Source organism: Lutra lutra, chromosome 12 (genome assembly GCF_902655055.1).
Source record: "Lutra lutra chromosome 12, mLutLut1.2, whole genome shotgun sequence".
NCBI lineage: Eukaryota > Metazoa > Chordata > Mammalia > Carnivora > Mustelidae > Lutra > Lutra lutra.
Window position 1 is genome coordinate 2,363,020 of NC_062289.1, and position 17,866 is coordinate 2,380,885.

Below are 17,866 nucleotides of genomic sequence, written 5' to 3' on the forward strand. Positions count from 1 at the left end.
CACGTTGGCAGGTGCACACAAAACGGGAAAACATCGCTTTGAAATAGCACCAGAGACCCAGGACAGAGTCAGCCCTCTGGCTCCCTACTGGGTGTGAAGCGCAATTATTTATTTTTTTTAAATGTTATTAGAAGAAATTTGAACGTTTCCTGTTGAGACATGTGGAAGATTAGCTCTTTGGGGTCGTAATTAATGCCCTTTTTGCCTCATTCTGCGTCCGGCACCTTATGGAACTACAAGCCTTTCCCTAGGGACGGGGGGAGAGGGCAGGTATCTTAGTTGTGTGGTTGGGGTCTGTGCTGTCGGTGCAGCCCCTTACTGAACCCTGAGGGTCTTCTGACCTCTGCTGAGGAGCGTCCCTGTTCTCCTCGTTAGTCAGCGTGTGTCCCCATGTAAGTGTTCTCAGGGCATAGGTTCTCGCTATCCCTGTTGTTCTCCAGGCTACTTGCTACAGGTCTTACTTCTTTGTATTGTGCTAATTAATAATATAGAAATGTATATCTTAGACCTATAATGATTTTTTCCATGTAAGATGTATTTATAATACATTAAAAATACCAATTTTTAAGTAAAGTATTTTCCTAAAGTCACGAACCACTCGAAGCTAGATCCAGTCTTCTAAACATTATTTTCTCAGCTGTGAAATGGGAACAAAGCTACAGGGCTGTTCCTGTAATTACATGACTTAGAAGGTAGATGCTCTGAGCCCCGAGGCAGTGAGGAGCAGGAGTGGCTCCCACAATCTCCTCTGACCGGGCACTGTGGCCCCGGCCTCCCTGGCCACTCTGCGCTCCCAGGAACCCTGCGTTCCGGGAGGCTTGGGTCTGGGCGATGTCTGGGACCTTCTCTGTCTCACAGTCAGGTCCCCGCCACCTTCCCGCCTGTGAACATACACTGGGCAAGGATCTGAAGGCTCTTCTGAGGCCGGGGACAGCTGTCACTTGCGGCTGCTGATGGCGGACTCCTTCTTGGCTTCCCATTCAGCACCGTCTTGAACCAGCACCAGTTGCCTAACTTCCTGGGTCGGGCGCCTCCCCCAGGGGGCCTGAGCTCTCATTTCGGGCTCCTTGTGAGGCGCCACTCCTGGGCTTCTCGGGGCTGCCAGTGTTCTTACCCCCTTCTCTTCCCTGACCTGGACAGTTCGAGCGGATGCCCACGGCTGGGTCCGTGCATTCCTGCAGCTGCTCGACCCCCCACGATCATGCGCACCTGCTGGGAGGGACCCGAGGACAGAAACCAGCAGCGACTAGACTGACCCTCGCTCTAACCAGCCCTACGGCTGCTTCGTTCTCACTGCCGGAAGGGAATGGGAGGCACAGAGAGGCGGGGCTCATTGCCCCGCATCGCAGAGCACCGGCCTGGACGGCACCTCACTCAGACGTGCTGGAAGCCCGGCCGGAAGCGGCCGGATGCGACTGGTTCCCATCCTTGGCAGTGCCCTGTGTTCACGCGCGCCCTCACGCCCAGCACCCTGCTGGGCACCTGCACGCCCGGCCGCCTGCAGTGGGGCTCGTCTGTGGGGTCCTTCAGGATCTCCACCACGGGGCCCGCGGGTAGTGTCGGCTGCAGGAGGGGTGAAGTCTGAACCGTGAAGGCCACAGGTAGGCCTTGTGACCTTGAACGGCTTGTGACCTTGAACGGCTCACGCGGGGTGTTCGCCGCCGAGCTTGCTGCGGCGTAGGTGCCCATGGACGCGTTCTGGAGATTTCCAGCAACCCCGGGAGGCCGTGTAGGCCTCCCCTCTGGAACGGGACGTCACCCTAAGGAGTGTGAGGCAGCCCCCACCCCCCACCCTGTGCAGACCGAGGTCTTCTGCTTCCAGTTCCACTCTCCCCGCTCGCCACCCCCACTTCCCTTTTTTATTATTTCACAAGAAGCTTCTCACGTTACTCAAGACTCCTCAGAGTCAGCTGGTCTCCAAGCAGCATCCCACACGTTCAGAATCGCTCTCCCTGTTCAGTTAGTTGCAGAAATGAAATGGAACAGGGACGCCTGGCTGGCCGGGTCAGGAGAGCGGGCGGCTCTTGACGTCAGGGCCATGGAGTGCCAGCCCCATGCTGGGTGTAGAGAGGACTTAAAAAATAAATAAGTGAACTTAAAAAAAAAAAATGCAGTGGACTAAAGATGACTGGCCAGTGTTCCACTGGTTGGTCTGTGGCTGGTACTTCTAGCGTGTTTGGGAGGCTGGTGGGCAGTAGTGAGCTCCCCGTCCCAGTGCATCGCCCTTGCACGTTCCCACTCTGCTAGCTCATGAGGGCGCAGTGAGACCCAGCAAAGCCAGCGCCCAAACTCGTGTGCACGCCATGGCTTTGCCCGCAGTCCTACCAGATGCCCCTCATCCTCGGGTGCCTTGGAAGGTCCTGTCCATGACGAAGGTTCTGATCAATGTTCCCACGTCACTTCTCCCCTTGTACGTCTTGTCATTCTCTTTGTGCCAGAGTGTACGTTGTGATTTAATGTGAGAATCTGCCTACAGAAAATGGTACATGTAAAATAAATTCTCCTGCTATTAATCCGAGAGGCGGGCCACTCGAACGGCTTCTGTGTGCATTCAGAAGTCTGACCTGGACTTTTGTGACGTCCATCTACCCTAGGTCTGGTAGTCTTGAGTTTTCTGAATATGGATTAAATCTTTCAGGAACAACGCTCCCAAGTTTGAGGAAGTTTGGATCAGGACAGACCAGCTTGGAAGAAGCATTATCTTTCTGCAAGAGGGTCAGGGTAGGGCGCACGACTGTCAATGGATTTCAGCCTCAAATGCCCTTTGTCCAAAAATAGTTCCACTTTTGTCCACAAACCCCCAAATATTTACACACCCCACAGGATTCTGATTTAGGTTAGATTCTTAGAGATTGGTTTTCTGGAAGGAGGGAACATCACTCTGGGGAGAAGGGGAGGGACGCTGGCTGGAGGAAGTAGGGGTGGGGGGTAGGAGATGTGCTGCCCAGGGGAGAATATGGTTGGTGACGCGAGGTTCTTTATGCTCAGATGGAAGAAAACCCTGAAAGTCCAAGTTGTTGGCTTTAAAAGAAGTGAAGTCTTCTTGCTGATGTTTCATTTTTCTCCCCTTCCCCTGTTTAGCCCCTCCCTGACCCCCTCCCCTCGGTGACCGTCAGTGTGTTCTCTGGAGTTAAGTGTTTCTTAGTTTGTTCAGCTGTTTTATTTCTACACGTATGACTGAAACCAGACGGCATAGGTTTTCTCTGAGTTACTTCACTTACCATCTTATCCTCCAAATAATCCGTGTTGTTGCAAATGGCAAGATTTCGCTCTTCTTGGTGGCCGGGTAATGTTGCATCGTATGTAGACCACATCTTCTTCATCCATTCTGCGGAACATGGGCAAAAAGAGTTAATTTCTTTTAAAGCCAACAACTTGGACTTTCGGGGTTTTCTTCTTTTATTTTTGGGTGTGAGAAAGCGGTGTGAGAAAGTCGTCCGTCCGTTCTTCCGCACGGAGCTGTCCCGCATTCCCATCACCGTTTATTGAAGAGGCTTTTCCCATTACATATTCTTGCTTCCATTGTCAGAATCAATTGATCATATAATCATGGTTTTATTTCTGGGCCTTTCTATTCCATTCCATTGACCTGTGTGTCTGTCTTTGTGCCAGTAACATACTAGTTTGATTACTACTGTACTGTACAGGGATATGTCTCAAAATCTGGGATTGTGATGCATTCAGTTTTGTTTTCTAAGATCACTCTGGCTATTCTGAGTCTTTTGTGGTTCCGTACAAATTTCGGGATTGCTCATTCTAGTTTTGCGTAAAGGCGATTGGTATTTTGGTAGGGATCGCACTAAATCTGTAGATTGCTCTGGGCGGTATAGACATTTAACAATATCTGTTATTGTCGGTGTTTAGATTTGTATAGCCCATTCTTATTTCTACAACAGGGAGGGAGATCCACAGATATCGAGTGTATTGTTAGTGTGTGTATTCTACACATCTTGCAAGTTCTCAATATCTAGTTAAAATCCTACGAGGAATCAAAAAGTAGCCAAACTTCAGAGAGACGGCTGCTCCCTGCTTCCAGACCCGCGTCTCCTGGGAGAACACACCCACTTACACTGCCTGCCTACTCTGCAGACCCCAAGGGGACAAAAACAAGTTCTCTTTCCCTCTCTGTGCCTGTCAAGTGGAGTACTGTGTGCCTCACCTCCATCTTTCCCGCGAGGGTCTTGAGATGGTCGGTTTAAATGGTTCGGTAGACAGACGATGGAACCACCGTGGAGGCTAGAGTGACCTGCGGAGGTAGACTTGCATCCTTAAAAGCGTACATTCTTAAACATGAGGGGTTTCTTCACTCTCATGCATGAACCGTGCGGAATTTACCGGTTCTCCTCAGCGGGTGACGTCTCATTGCCACCATAGCTGCCTTTGATTTACTGGAACTCGTCATTGCCATTTCACCTGATCCTTCTCTTCCCCCGCTCTCACGGGACGTGCCATCGCCTGGCCCGGTTTCCGTTTACAGTGTGAGGCGGGAAGACTGTTCTCTCCACGGGCGTTGGCTGTTGAGGGTCTCCACCCGTAGCTGCTCAGGGACTCACACAGCCTGGGAGGGGACACTCGAAAATGTCATCACTTCCTTTCTCGCCCATCCCACCGTTGGTTTGGGTCCTCGTGGAGAAGGGCAAAGGCATCCTTCGTGGTCACTCAGAGGCACCCAGGACTATGGGAGACTTTGGAAAATTCAGATCTTAAGCAAGTTCCCTTTCCCCTCTTGGGGAGTGAGACTTTCCTTTTATCCAGGCATATGTACCATTTTAGAAATCCTTCCCATCTGTACCCTTCAAAGACAGCTGCTTCACGTTCAGCAGGGACATGGTTTTCACACGTTGTTTACAAAGAGTTCCTCGTTGACGATGGTGCTTTATACCTGTCCTTAAACACCAGCATCTGCGCCCCGGGGATGGTCAACGGTGATGGGGCGCGTGGTCCTGGTGGTCATTGCAGGGCCAAGGATGAGGGTGGGTAAGCAGTTGGTATACAATGAGTTTGGGTAAATTCTCTACTTTTGTGCCTTGTGGGGTGAAAAAAAATCATGAATATGCTGCTAAAGTTTATGTTAGAAAAAATCAGATGAAGAACAGATTTTTTTTTTTAAGCCAACTTCATCTTCTTCGCAGATTGTGCACATTGTTGGGATACTTACTTTTCTGATGAGCCATCCTCAGTCTGACCCTGCAGTGTCTGTGCCCCTATGATCCCATAACAGTGAGCCCAGATGGGCCGTTCGTTTTCAGGAGTGTCACCCTGTCTGCTCTCAGCGCAGCTCAGCACACCTGGGGAGGAGATGGGACCCGCTCTGGCGCTATGCCTCGGGGCGGATGCCGCCCACGAGAGGTCTGGACGCGTGTTCCTTGTTCAGGATGAGGAACACACTGAGGGTCTTTGTTACTGAACAGGGCGTGGGGATTGGCTGGGGTCCCACGTCCTCGCCGTTTGGTCCGCATCAGAAGCGGGGGTGTGACGTGCTAATACGGCTTCCGGTGTGTCTCACGTCCGGGGGTTTTCGTTTTCTCGTCTCAGAAGCGGGCAAGGCGTATCTCACAGGACTGTCGCTCTGACTGAAACTGCAGGAGCTCCGAGGGTACTAGCTTTAAAGCCCACGCCTTGTGTTTTTCTCGTAGCTTCTGACGAGCTCATCGACGCAGGATGGGAAACCACGCGGGAAAGCGGGAGTTGAGCGCGGAGAAGGGCGACAAGGTAAGAAGTGGGCCGGTTTGTCACTGAGCACGACCCCCCAATACCGACTTCAGCTGCAGGGCTCCTTTGGAAACCGGGGGGTATTACCCCTGCCTCAGAAACGTCTAGAGTGGCCCTGAGCACAGAGACCAAGACCCACACGTCTCGGCCCGGACCCCAGCCCACGACAGTCTTACTGGGCCGGCCCTTCCGGTGCCCGCTGTCTGCCGTCCCTGTGCACTCGGTCGCCGCACCACGCTTGGAAGGTACCGATTAAGCAAAAGGGAAAAATGCACATAAAAACGGTCCGAATCCCTCCAGGTCTTCAGAAGTTACCCTGTGTTTCCCGCATGGCGTCCACTCATCGTATCGACCTCGGCTCCCCTTCCTGAGGCCGGTTCTCTGCACTGCCTTACATTCCCCTGGCATGTGTCCGAACCAAGGTTCAGCCTCTGGCTCCTAACCTCCCCGGGGCCGACAGTCGCCAGGCTCCTGGTGGCTTTATGCTCCGTCTGGGACCTTCTCTACCATCGAGGGTCATTTTAGGTGATGACGAAACGGGGCTGACCCTGCGTGTGGAACGTTGAACCCTCCTGTCATGGGGGCAGGGACGGGAAATCTCTTCCCGGCTTCGGTACCTCATGTCTTTAAAAAAAAAAAATTGGGGATTTAAGAACACTGGTGTCTGCCGGTGATCATTACATGGTAAAGCTCTGCGAGTTTTTTTGTTTTTTGTTTTTAGTTTTTGTCACCAGAGAGAAAGGTTTCACAGCTTTCCGAGTGAGCATCTGAGATGATCCGTGGCATTTAGACGGGCACCAGAATAGAATGAGACGACGTGGGCCGCTGCCCTGCTGTGGACCCCTCTGTGTGCTCCCACAGGGTTCCGTGCGGCCCACTTGGATGTGGGGGACAGTCGGAGCAGTGTCTGTGTCAGGGTGCCGGGCTGACCTGTGAATCGGAGGGTCTCTGTGGGGCCGTCTCACCTCCGCTCCCCTCGCCTGCCCCTGCCCTCCCCTCCCGCACCCCTGCCGAGGACCCGTCCGTGTTGGGGTGGGTGTGACTCCCTGCTCCAGCCGGGGCCTCTGTCCAGCGCCAGGGAAGGAGTCCCCTCCCAGCAGGACCTTCCGGGTCAGGTTTCTCCCGTGACTCAGCATCCCGCGGTCTTCCCACCGCCCTCTCCGTCCCCCTGAAGAGCACCTGTCGGGATGCCAGAGGGAGGGGTGTGTTCCAGAAGGCAGAGAGAGACGGCCGCCTTTCCAGCCTTGCACGTTAGTGGCCGGTGGAGCAGGACACAGGGCAGGGTGGCCAGGTGGCTGAGAGCCCTGTTCCCGTGGCCCTGGCTCGGAGCAGAGCATCTGGGGGTGAGCATGATGGAGAAAGACCACAGCCACGGGGGGAGCCACGGGACTGTTTCCGTGAATCGTTCCCAGTCTTCGGAAACGAAGAAAGCCCTATTTTGCCTTTGGTTCCCTGTGTTTTTAAGACTCTGGACGGTGCCGGCTCACTAACTTATCAGCACGTTGTCACTCGGTCCATGTTCATGCTGGGGATCGGGCAGACTCAGGAAGGACGCGCCCCGGCGGCTCCGGGAGCCCCAGAGGACAGCCGTGCTCGCTGCCCGAGCCCCTGGGTCTGGCTGAGACTCGCTGCATGCTCAGCGGCCTCCCCCACAGAGGCTCCTGGAAGAAAACTGGGTCCACGGGCTAAAAATAGCCTCCTTGCCTTTGGGGAGGAGGTACCTGGCGGATGGCCCTGGGGAGCCTGGTAAGGAACCTGGCCAAGGGACAGAAGACATTTGTCTCGCTTGGCTACGGCGGGGATTCAGGACCTTTTATCGGCTTGAATGGAAGGTGTTGGACCAACTGCCCCTCTGGAGAGACTGTCCATTTGCAGCAGGCCCTTCGCGAGGGGTCTGCGTGTGACCGGCCCTCAGTGTCGGGTCCGTGTATGGCAGGGACACAGGAGAGAGACCATGTTACTTGGGCTGCCCTGGGCTTGGGGTTCACTCAGCGTGGGACTGCATTTCCCTGCTACTGTACCTGGCTCACAAGTTCCCCATATTTCTGGATGTTTCTATTTCATTGGCTTAAGGAAAAATATACCACACTGAAAACCAAACTCTGAGCACCTGCAAAGTGTAGGTTCGTGCCTGAACCTTGCAGTAGGGAGTGACTTCTCCGTCTGGTTTCCAGTCAGACCGATTAGCTATCCCCGCCCTTCCTCGGAGCCGAGCGCGCCCAGATGCGGGAAGTACGCACCAGCATGTTGTCTCTCCAGGGACAGCCACGTCCCCCAGAAAGGCATCTGTGTCTTTAATCATCGTTAAAATGCACTCGCTTGACGAGACCCTCCATACGGTACACGAACAACACTCTGAGAAACGAGACGCTGGTTTGCAGATACACAGCACTTCCCATCCCGTGTGGACCATCTTCGCTTTGGTGGGAGAATCCGTCTCTTCTGAAAGGACTGACAGCCCAGCTGTGCGGGGGCCCTTGTCCGTCCACGGGGTAATTCTTCAAGGCCTTTCCTTGACGGAGTCCTACATCCTGCAACTCATCCCAGCTGTGGGACACTGCCAGGTCTTCTCCCCAATTTAGAAGCCTCATTTCTGGCTGCACCAGCCTCGGAGTGGGAAGTCATCCTGTTTGAAGCCATCTTTGGGGGAGAGCCTCCATGCTGTCATCTCTCCTCCCCACACAGAAATTAGGTTCGCTGAAGGCCCCGCTCTGTCCTCAGCGTCCCCTCCCCGCACAGCCCGTAGGGGAGTGTGCCCAGGGGACCCTGCCCTCTGCCAGCACCGGGCTGGGTGACAGCCCACAAACCCCGGGCAGGGTGCTGTCCGTGCCATGGGGAGAAGGGCATGGTGGGACTGAGCCGAAGCCTTTCAGGCTTCCAAACGCCGTGGCGCTGTTTCCTCCCGATGCCACACGTCCTCCTACACTTCCGATGCAAAATGACGCTGTCACCACAGCTGTTTCGCAGAATGGGAAGCGGGCTTACGAAGAAAGCCACTTCCTGCAGTCACCCCAACCCCAGCCTGCAGCATCGTGTGGCCGGGCTGTGGGGCCACCGGGTGCTGAATTCACCCGGAAATACTTACCTTTATGACGGGCTTGTGGCACCTGGGCCGTTATTAGACCCATATGTGTGTGAATTCTGTTTTCTTGGGCAAGTCGCATAAAGAAATGTTTTTGAGAACTCAGGTGGTTCTTAAGTGAATCATATCTGTTTAAAAGCTTAGGGATCTGGAAAGTGGAAGGTACATCCTCGCAGGCCTGTTACCAGATTGAGGAAAAACCTCAGCCACATGGAGTAAATCCTTAGTGAGATTCCGGCAGACATCCATGGTGGCCTGTCCTCGGCAGAGTTCCAGAATTGACTCTGTATCCCCCGGCTGTCTGGGTCTCTCTGGCTCACACTCGCGCGCATGCACGCACACACACGCAGTAAAGCAGTCCTCTCAGCCTCCATTGTGGACCATGGAACGACCTTCCCGACACAGGTGGCCAAGGAGCAGGTGATCTGTGGCTAGAGCCCCTGAAGAACCAAATTTTAAATGTTACTGAATTTTAAATACTTCAGACATCAGTAGCCATGCGTACGGAGGGGCAGCGTGGCCTCCTGGGTCCTCTGTCCAGGTCACCTTGGTTCTCAGACCTCCTGAAAGCCCACCAAGCATCGACCCATTTTGTCAATGAAAAGAACTCTGGTCTCTCTCAGAGTCATTGAGTTTCGTGCAGAAGCTCCAACTGGATGCGGAGAGTGAAATCCCTGGAGAAGCAGGGACACACACACACACACACCAGAAGTTGCCCAGGAGGGCGTCAGGGCGCTCTCCGCTCCCACAGCCGGTGCGCGTCCTCCCACACGCCCCTCCCCGCTCAGCACACAGCTCTGTGTCCCCCGCACTCCGCCCGGGACAGAGCTCAGCCCCGCACACATACAACGGCACACGTTCGGACGGAAGACGTCGGGGTTTAGCGCACGCCGCGGTCGACTCTCCCGACTTATCCCAAAAGAACTGCAGCGAGCGCCTGAAAAGGAGAAATAAAATAATGCGGAACACACGCCCTCGGAAAGAAACATCCTGAAACCTGTCATAGTCGATAACCTTCTTATTTCACTTCTGGAAAACTCTTGAGCGGGCCTGTGTCTGACTTGAGAACAGGTCGCAGAAGGTAACGTGAAACACCTTTTCACAGTTCGGTTTTGTCCAGTCGTGCTTGATGGGAACCAGGGCCGCCTCTGAAGGGGGAGCACATCCAACCCACCAGCTGGGGTTTGGCCCCGGGGGGTACGGCCGCAGCGCCCGCCGCTGGGGATGCTGGTGACGTTTCTGTTCGAGATGTGTAATTTTTTTTTAGGATTTTATTTATTTGTCAGAGAGAGAGAAAAACAGAGCAAGCACAAGCAGGGTGAGGGGCAGAGGGAGAAGCAGGCTCCCCAATGTGGGACTTGATCCCAGGGATCATGACCTGAGCCGAAGGCAGATGCTTCACTGACGGAGCCCCCCCAGCGTCCTGAGATGCAGAATTTGTTACTGACGTTAGAGAACCGTCCAACTAAGCTTTATGTTCCAGCAAAGCCTAGAACGTGCTGAGTCAGCAGTGCTCCTGCCCTTAGGACCGACGCAAAGACAGTCCCTCGTCACAGTTCTGTGTAGAGACAGGACCCTAAGCTGGATTCTGACGCTTAAGGAATAGAAGTGGGTATTTTGTTTCATCTGATACAGGAGAACGCTCACACCTTTGTCAGTTGAGGCAGCAACAAGTGTACAAACACGCGCCATTACTAAAGACATAAATAAAGTGTAATTAGTAACAAGGAACAAAGCCACCTGTCAACACCCCGTCATAAAAACACTGGGCTGATTATGAAACGGTGCCCCAGGCAGCATAAACCTGCGTGGGGTCCGCAGGCCAGGCTGGGAGTGTGTGTGTGTGTGTGTGTGCGTGCGCGTGTGTGTGTGTGAGTGTGTGTGCACGCACACGAGCACGCGTGCTCAGCCCCCGCCTGGCCCCCCTTACCTTGGACGTGTCCATGCACCGTGCTGTGCAGAACCCGTTCCCTCAGCCGCACCGGGGCCTCGGGCTCAGGCTCAGGACCCCAACGGCTCCCGCTTCGCGTTCTGGGCTTGACCCCGAGAGATGCTCATGTTCTGGCTCTTGAGGCTCCCAAAGGCTTGTTTGCAAAGTCAGTCTCCATCAGAAACTGTGGCCCCATTTGCCGGCCACTATCTTTGGGCCACAGCAGCTGTTAGGTGTAAGTGATATTTTAACACAGGTTATTAAGTAGAAACAATGTAGCAGTAAAATGATTCTTTGTGTAAAACTACGGAAAGGGCAGACTGTGCAACAGAGGCCACCCGGCCCACAGCCCTGCCTTCTCTCTGTCGTCACAGATTACGTCCCTGGGCTTCGGGCGGCCAATGGCCTGAGACAGGAGCCCGGGGCTCCCATGAGACCAGACTGTGTCTCATCTTATTCTTAGCTGGACGCACAGGGCTTTCTCTCCTCGTTTCTGACTTCATTCTGTGTTGTTCCCTATTTACTCTGCCCCTAGGTGAGTGACACTCAGCTCTGGTGAGAGAGCTGGGGGCGGGGGTGGGGGGTTCGGCGGGCGGGGGAGTCCGAGATCTTGCCCTCATATTCAGACGCAGCCCCGAGGGCGCCGACGCGGGGGTGCATGTCGTTCAGCGGGTGTGTAAGGAGGAAGCAGCACGCTCGTGACGGCGTGCCGTGCGTGAACCGGTGTTCAAGTTCCGTGTTGGATTTACACCGGCTGAGAACGTGATCTCGGGGATGATCACGGGCCGTCGGTGATGTCGGCGGCTGTCGGACGGGGCGGCCACTCTGGGAGGCGTGAGAGGTCCTGTGGTCACCACCCCCCCAGCTGGCCCTGCCGTCGTCGCCGGCGCTCACTCAGCTGCTGGCCGAGTGCCGTCTGTCAGCCCGCGCCGGGGCTCCCGAATGCCGCTGCGTCCCTCCATCTTCAGAGGGCTTCGGTTTGGTCGCTAACAGGGAAGAGCCCGTCCTTTCATAGGAAGACTCCGAGCTTCTTAAGGAGGAAGGACTTCTTGATATTCAATACAATCCTCTTACGGTCCTTTTAACGACATGAAACCGAACAGTCCGGCTTTCAGAATGTTATTTCCTGTCTTTTCTCACTTGTGACTCGCAGTGTGGTTTCGAAGCTTAAATTTGGAAGCCAGAAATTTTCTGTGCTGGACTGTGTTTGTGTAAAATTATCTTTCTGAGGGTGTGTGCGCGATGTTCCGAGCCCGCCAGCCCCAGACCCCGGGGGACGCGCTTGGCAGCTGCGCGCACACCTTCTCCGGCTCTGCACTTGGGGGATTGTAACGTGTCGTTCTCCTAATGGGTAACTTGGTGCCTTCGTTAATTTAATTATCACATCGTTAAAGAAAAACCTAGGTAAAATTCGTTTTTATGTTTCTGCGGCTTTTGATGATTACAAAACAGACTCTCATCTAATGCGTTCTTAATCACACCTCAGCACAAGGTGTTTGGGACCGAGCTCAAGTCGTAAGGACGGAAGTGAGGCGAGTCGGTAATGACATGAACTCCACGTGCACCGTAGGATTACGGCAACGTGGTTATTCATAGAGGTGTGTGCTGCCTCATAATTGCGGTAAGACACTTAAAATACCAGTGTCTCCAAGTTCAGAGCAAAGGCGAGCCCCAGTGTTGTTTTCGGATGTGTTCGAGCAAAGGCCCTGCCAGCACAGCTTGCACGTTCTCTCCCTCCAGCCAGGCTGTCCTCTCCTGCCCCCTGCGTGGGCCACCTTGCACCTGCTGCCCTCGTCTGGGCAGGCAGCACCGCCCCTCCCCCACCCTCGCTGGCCCTGGCCTCAGCCCGGACCCCCACCTGTAGCTGCCGTCTCACTGTCCTTGTGCAGCTCCCCACCCCCAAGGCTGGGTTCCTTTTGTTTCTCCCTAGGACTTTGCCTGGGACTCCAGCGTCCACTCCGAGCTGGTTTCCTCACCCAAGAGGGGGGCCGGGGCGTCCAGCCAGCCCTGACCGCTGAGCGACCGTGCCAGTTTGGGCCTCTCCTTTGTCTGCTTGTTGGACGCTGCTGTCCCCCAGGTTCTGTGCTACGAGGTAGGGATGCCGTTCTGCACTCAAAGTCAAATGTACTTATTTTTTTTTATTTGGTTTTTTTGTTTGTTTGTTTGTTTAGAAAGACGCTTTTTTAATTTTTTTTTTTTGAAGATTTTATTTACTTGACAGAGAGAAATAGCAAGAGAGGGCAGCAAGTACAGGGAGGTAGAGAGGGGAAGCAGGCTCCCTGCTGAGCAGGGAGCACGATGCGGGCTCGATCCTAGGACCCTGAGACCATGGCCTGAGCGGAAGGCAGATGCTTCGTTTAAAGATGACAGTTTCAACTCCTGAAGTAGGTCTGCCTATGGCCCCCAGCGGGGATTCAGAGCCCCTGCGGGTGTGTGAGCAGCCACCCCTCTGGGGATCCCAGCACCGAGGGCAGGAGGGACCCCTCCCCTGCCCCCACCCCTGCGTGCCCTGCTCCTGTTCCCCTGCAGGGGTGCTGTCAGACACTGCCGGCACTCGGGAGCCCTTGGCCTGACGGGGTGCAGTCGCCCGGCCCAGGCTCATCTCAGGGAGGAAGAAATGGAAGAAAATGGCAGGAGCAAATACCCGTGTCCTTGTCAGTACGAAGCAAGGCCACCATGAACGGGCATCTGAGGCGTGACTGCTGAATGCTGGGCTCCCGCCTTTGCTGTCCTTCCTCACCGCTCCCCTGACACCAAGAGTGCTGGGCTTGCGGTGCTCCTCTCGCCTCCAGATCGTGCATGAGACACTCCTGGTTCTCACTGGCACAGCTGTGGAACTGAGTATGCTTTGCATCCAGCATCATGGGTCTTGGGGTTTCTTCTTTTTGTGTCTAATCAATAAAAGAGCTATAGGGACCACCCCTCACACACCAGATTAAATAAATTGAATGCAAAATCTTTTTTTGCCCTTCTATTCTACGTCAGGACCATTTTAGTTCTTTTTTTTTTTTAAGATTTTATTCATTTATTTGACAGAGAGAGATCACAAGCAGGCAGAGAGGCAGGCAGAGAGAGAGGAGGAAGCAGGCTCCCTGCTGAGCAGAAAGCCCGATGCGGGGCCTGAACCCAGGACCTGGGATCATGACCTGAGCCGAAGGCAGAGGCTTTAACCCGCTGAGCCACCCAGGCGCCCCCATTTTAGTTCTTTTAAAAAGTGGTTTATTGCAGTGCATTTCAAAGTGAGGTATAACGAGATTTGTACACTATTCCAAGAGCATTAATTAATACTTCCTTCTGATGAGCCATTTTAATATGCAGACTCTCTTCATTTCATTGCTGGAACGCAGAATATTTAGTTTCTTTGTTTAGGAACTTTCTATTTCATGCTTTTCTTGTCCAGTCTTCAGTGTTTAAAAGAAAGCCAAACTTGGGTTTTATGCTTCTGTTCCTGAGCCTACAACTGTGCTCTGGACACAAGGAGACAGAGGGTGATCTCTTTAAGTCCCAGCTTCTGCAGTGCTCGGGGCAGAAGCATTGCCTCCCGCACCCCGGAGAACGCCGTCCGATCTCCTCCCATCCCGGTAGCTCCGCTGCCACGTGACCTGGAGGGTGCGTTACGTGCTCCATAAAGAGGCTTTTCAAAATATTTTGTGACTCTTATCTTCATCTGCCTACACTCTGACTGAATGTCATCCTCGATTATGAAACGAGATAACGTCTGTGTCTTGAAAAGCAAAATTTCTCCTGAACGCGCCTTTTCCGCGTGAGGGGTCAGTGGCACCGCTGCGGCGACTGGACCTCTCCGCACGTGTGCGTATCCGTTCTCGCAGCGGACTTGATCTCCTCATGGAGCGCGTGACTCATCTTGGTGCTGGACGGGGAGAGACAGGAGGCGGTCTGCTTCGTTCCTGCAGCCCTGAGAGCGCGCTGGGGCAGGTCTGCTGCCCGGGTCGCGGGCACGGCGGCGTCCGGCTTTGAACAGAGCATCTGCAGAGACGAGCAGCGATTCCGTGGGCGGCACCGGCTTGTTCCCTTGGAGCAAAGGCGCCAAAATGCAGGTTCTGGGGGGGAAATCCGTCTCTTTCTTTCTTACTGTATTAATATGCTCATTAATCATTTTAGAATGATTTTACTTCCACCTTTTCTAAGGTATGGAAAATAGGAGAGAAAGGTTTGTAAAATAAATGATGGCGGTTGATGGTGTGGACGCTGCCAGACGAGGGCCAGACCATGGGGCAGGTTTCCCAGGGGCCGTGGACACCCACAGAAGCCCTGTGAGGTGGACCATTGCCACGCGGCCGCTCGCCAGCAAGGGGCTGAGCGACACAGGGCTGAGGCGCACAGTCAGGAGAACAGGACTGTTAGCCCTCGCTGCCCTTCCGCCGTATCCGCATCCCAGCGAGCCATTACAGGAACGCGTGTGGGCCTGTGTACGGTCCCAGGTTTACGGGAATTAACTAGGACCCTGAGGCTTTTATGACATAAAACTAAAGGAAACATATTCAGCTTCAAGCTAAGAAGGTCTGAGTTTTCCATCCCCTTATTCTGCTCTCAGGAATGTAACTTATCCTTTTGAGCTGATGAATGTCTTAATTACCTGAATTACCTTTAGTGCATTTTAACTGAATGCGCAGTTTACTACCAATGACTCTAGGAGCTGCCCTAAACAGCCAGCCTCTCTCTCCCTGTCCCTGTCGGTCCCTCCCCCTCATACCCTTCCTTATGTGACTGTCCTTATTTAAGACTGGACCAGCGGATAGAGCAGCAGCTTCCAGGAAAAAAATGCCAAGATATTTGTGTTCCTAAAATAGAAGCCAGTATGTCCGGTTACGCAACGGGCTTCGATAAACAGTTTTACCGTGACGCACGTTAATACTTGTTTTGCTGCAACTTCTAAAAGTCAATCCTTAAATCGAGCTCTGAGCTCGTGTCTTTGCCTTCGTTATTTGAAGAACACGGCAGTCCTAATTACACTACAGAGCGGCCTGGGCAGAGACGGTGGTGTGAACACTAAGTTGTCACACGAGCCGCTCCGGAAGCGGATGGCTCCGTAAACTACCTTGAATTCAGAGCTGCAGGTCTCTTGCCGTGACGCCGGGACCTTTCCCTGGGAGCCGCCCGCACGCCGACCTCTGAAGGCTTCTCAGACCCGCTTCCTGCAGCTGTAAGGCACAGGCCGTACAGCACTCACTGGAGGCGCACGGGTCAGCGGTCCTCAGGAGGTTCGAAGACACACGGGACAGTCTCAACAATTTTAGATGTTGACCTCACCCCAGGAAGAACGTGTGCTGTTTTCCCCTCAGCCTCTGTGCCCCGGCCCTCGCCGCCGTGAGTCTCTTCCTGTCCCTGGGTCTCCCTGTTCTGGACATTTCACGTGAATAGAATCACGTGACGTGTGGTCTTTCTCTCCGGCTGCCTTCGCGGTGCGGACGGCGTCCTGTGTCCTGTGTCCGTCCGCGCTCCCGGCTGTCGTACGGCTGAATGCTCCCTGCTGGGGGCAAGAGCTCACATTCGAGTTTCTGTGTGGACACGTGTTTTGTTTCTCCTTATACACTTTCTTGATTTAAAAAGCCAAGCCTGGATTTTCATGTACTCATGTCATCAGAAAGGCTCGCTGTGTTTTCCGGATGCCGTTCCGACAGACGGGTCGGCAGAGGAGCCCTGGCTTTGACCTCACGCCTCTTGGAGACTTGTCATGTCAGTGTTCTGTCCTTCTGGGCTCCGCAGGATTGGACAAAAGCCTTTCGGTGCCTCTGTTCATAAATTCATTCAGGTTAGTCGCTGTCACCAGACGGAGAACTAACCAGCCTAGGAATTAGAATAAATTCTTCCAAAATTTTCATTCCCCACATTTCAGAAACCAATCTGGGATCTTGGTGCTGAATCCCATGGGGTCCCCACGCCGGACGAGCCACCTACTGTGAGGAAGGGCTCCTTGCCTGGGCTTCACCGGGTCCTGGCTCCCTGGGCCATGTTGTTCTTCTTTAACAAACGGCTTTGTTGAGGCAAAGTCACGCACCATAACGTTCACTCATGTCAGGTGCACGACTTGGGACGTTCTAGCATGTTCACAGGATTGTGCAGCCGGCACCACGGCCGGATTTTATAACCCCTTCGTCACCTCCAAAGAGACCCAGCACCCCCTAGCACTCCCTGCCCGTCCCCCTACCCCTACCCCCAGGCCCCAGGACCAGCATCTTCCAGTCCGTCTAGTGTTGGCTGCTCTGGACATTTTACGGACGTGTCTGTGTCACTGTGCCCTGCGGCGATTGGCCACCAGCTGCTGTCAGAGGACGGCGTTTCCCAGGCTCATCCACGGGGAGGTGCCCGTTGTTAACGAATATGTTCCGCGCAGGAAGACGCTGCAATCTCTTGCCCGCTCTCTCACCAGGGGCCGTGGCGGCTGCTTCCCCCACGTGGTGTTAGGAATGTGCTGCCGTGAACACCCCTTAGAGCAATGGTGGGGCTTCAACTTCCGCATACCCTGATCAGCAGTGGCTGTTGTCTGTCTTTTTGCTTGCATCCATCCTAGTGGATAATGTGGGGGCACCTTTTCTTGTGCTTACTGGCCGTTTGTACATCTTCTGTAGAGAAATTATTCAAAATCTCACCCATTTTTAAAAAATTGAGTGTTTTGTCTTTTTGTTGTTGAATTGTAGGTGCTCTTTACATATTCAGGACACGGGTTCCTCATCAGACAGATGATTTGAAAGTATTTTTCCCGCTAGGTTGTTGTTTTACTTTCTTGAGGGCCTCAGTTGCAGCCCAGTTTTAAATTCTGATGAAGTCTAGTTTGTTATGTCTGTGGCTGTGCTCTCGTCTCCTATCTAAGAGCCACTGACACCAAGGCACTTGATCTAAATTAAATCTGATTCTCACCTTCAGGTCTCTATTCTGGTCATGTTGTTCCTACTCTCAAACTCAAAAGAGTTTTGATGACTTAAAAAGTATTTTTATACAGAATTTATTGGTAGCACACACACTAGCAAATGGATTTGTCATTATCTCTCCCTCTCAAATACTTCCCTTTGTCTAGAACAGTGGCTCTCAACTAGGAGCGACTCCCTTCTCCCAACAGGGACATTTTTTCAGTGTCTGGGACATTCCTGGTTGTCAGCAGCAGGGTACCATGAGCATCTCGT

At 53.6% G+C, this 17,866-nt stretch overlaps 1 protein-coding gene across 5 annotated transcripts in view; it reads left to right on the forward strand.

Moving 5' to 3' along the window:
* MBP (myelin basic protein) overlaps positions 1-17,866 on the forward strand; it is a 103,319-nt gene that overhangs the window by 13,279 nt on the left and 72,174 nt on the right. For 2 of the 5 annotated variants that reach the window (XM_047696289.1, XM_047696291.1), the window contains exon 1: positions 16,476-16,497. The exons of 1 other annotated variant lie outside the window; for it this stretch is intronic. Coding sequence is in view for 2 of the 4 variants with exons in the window: in XM_047696292.1 (XP_047552248.1) it covers positions 16,420-16,497 (78 nt within the window). In the remaining 2 variants the exon portion in view is untranslated. Of the gene's footprint in view, positions 1-5,636; positions 5,713-16,374; positions 16,498-17,866 lie in introns of those variants that run through there. 2 more of the 5 variants (XM_047696290.1, XM_047696292.1) reach the window with 2 other exon arrangements.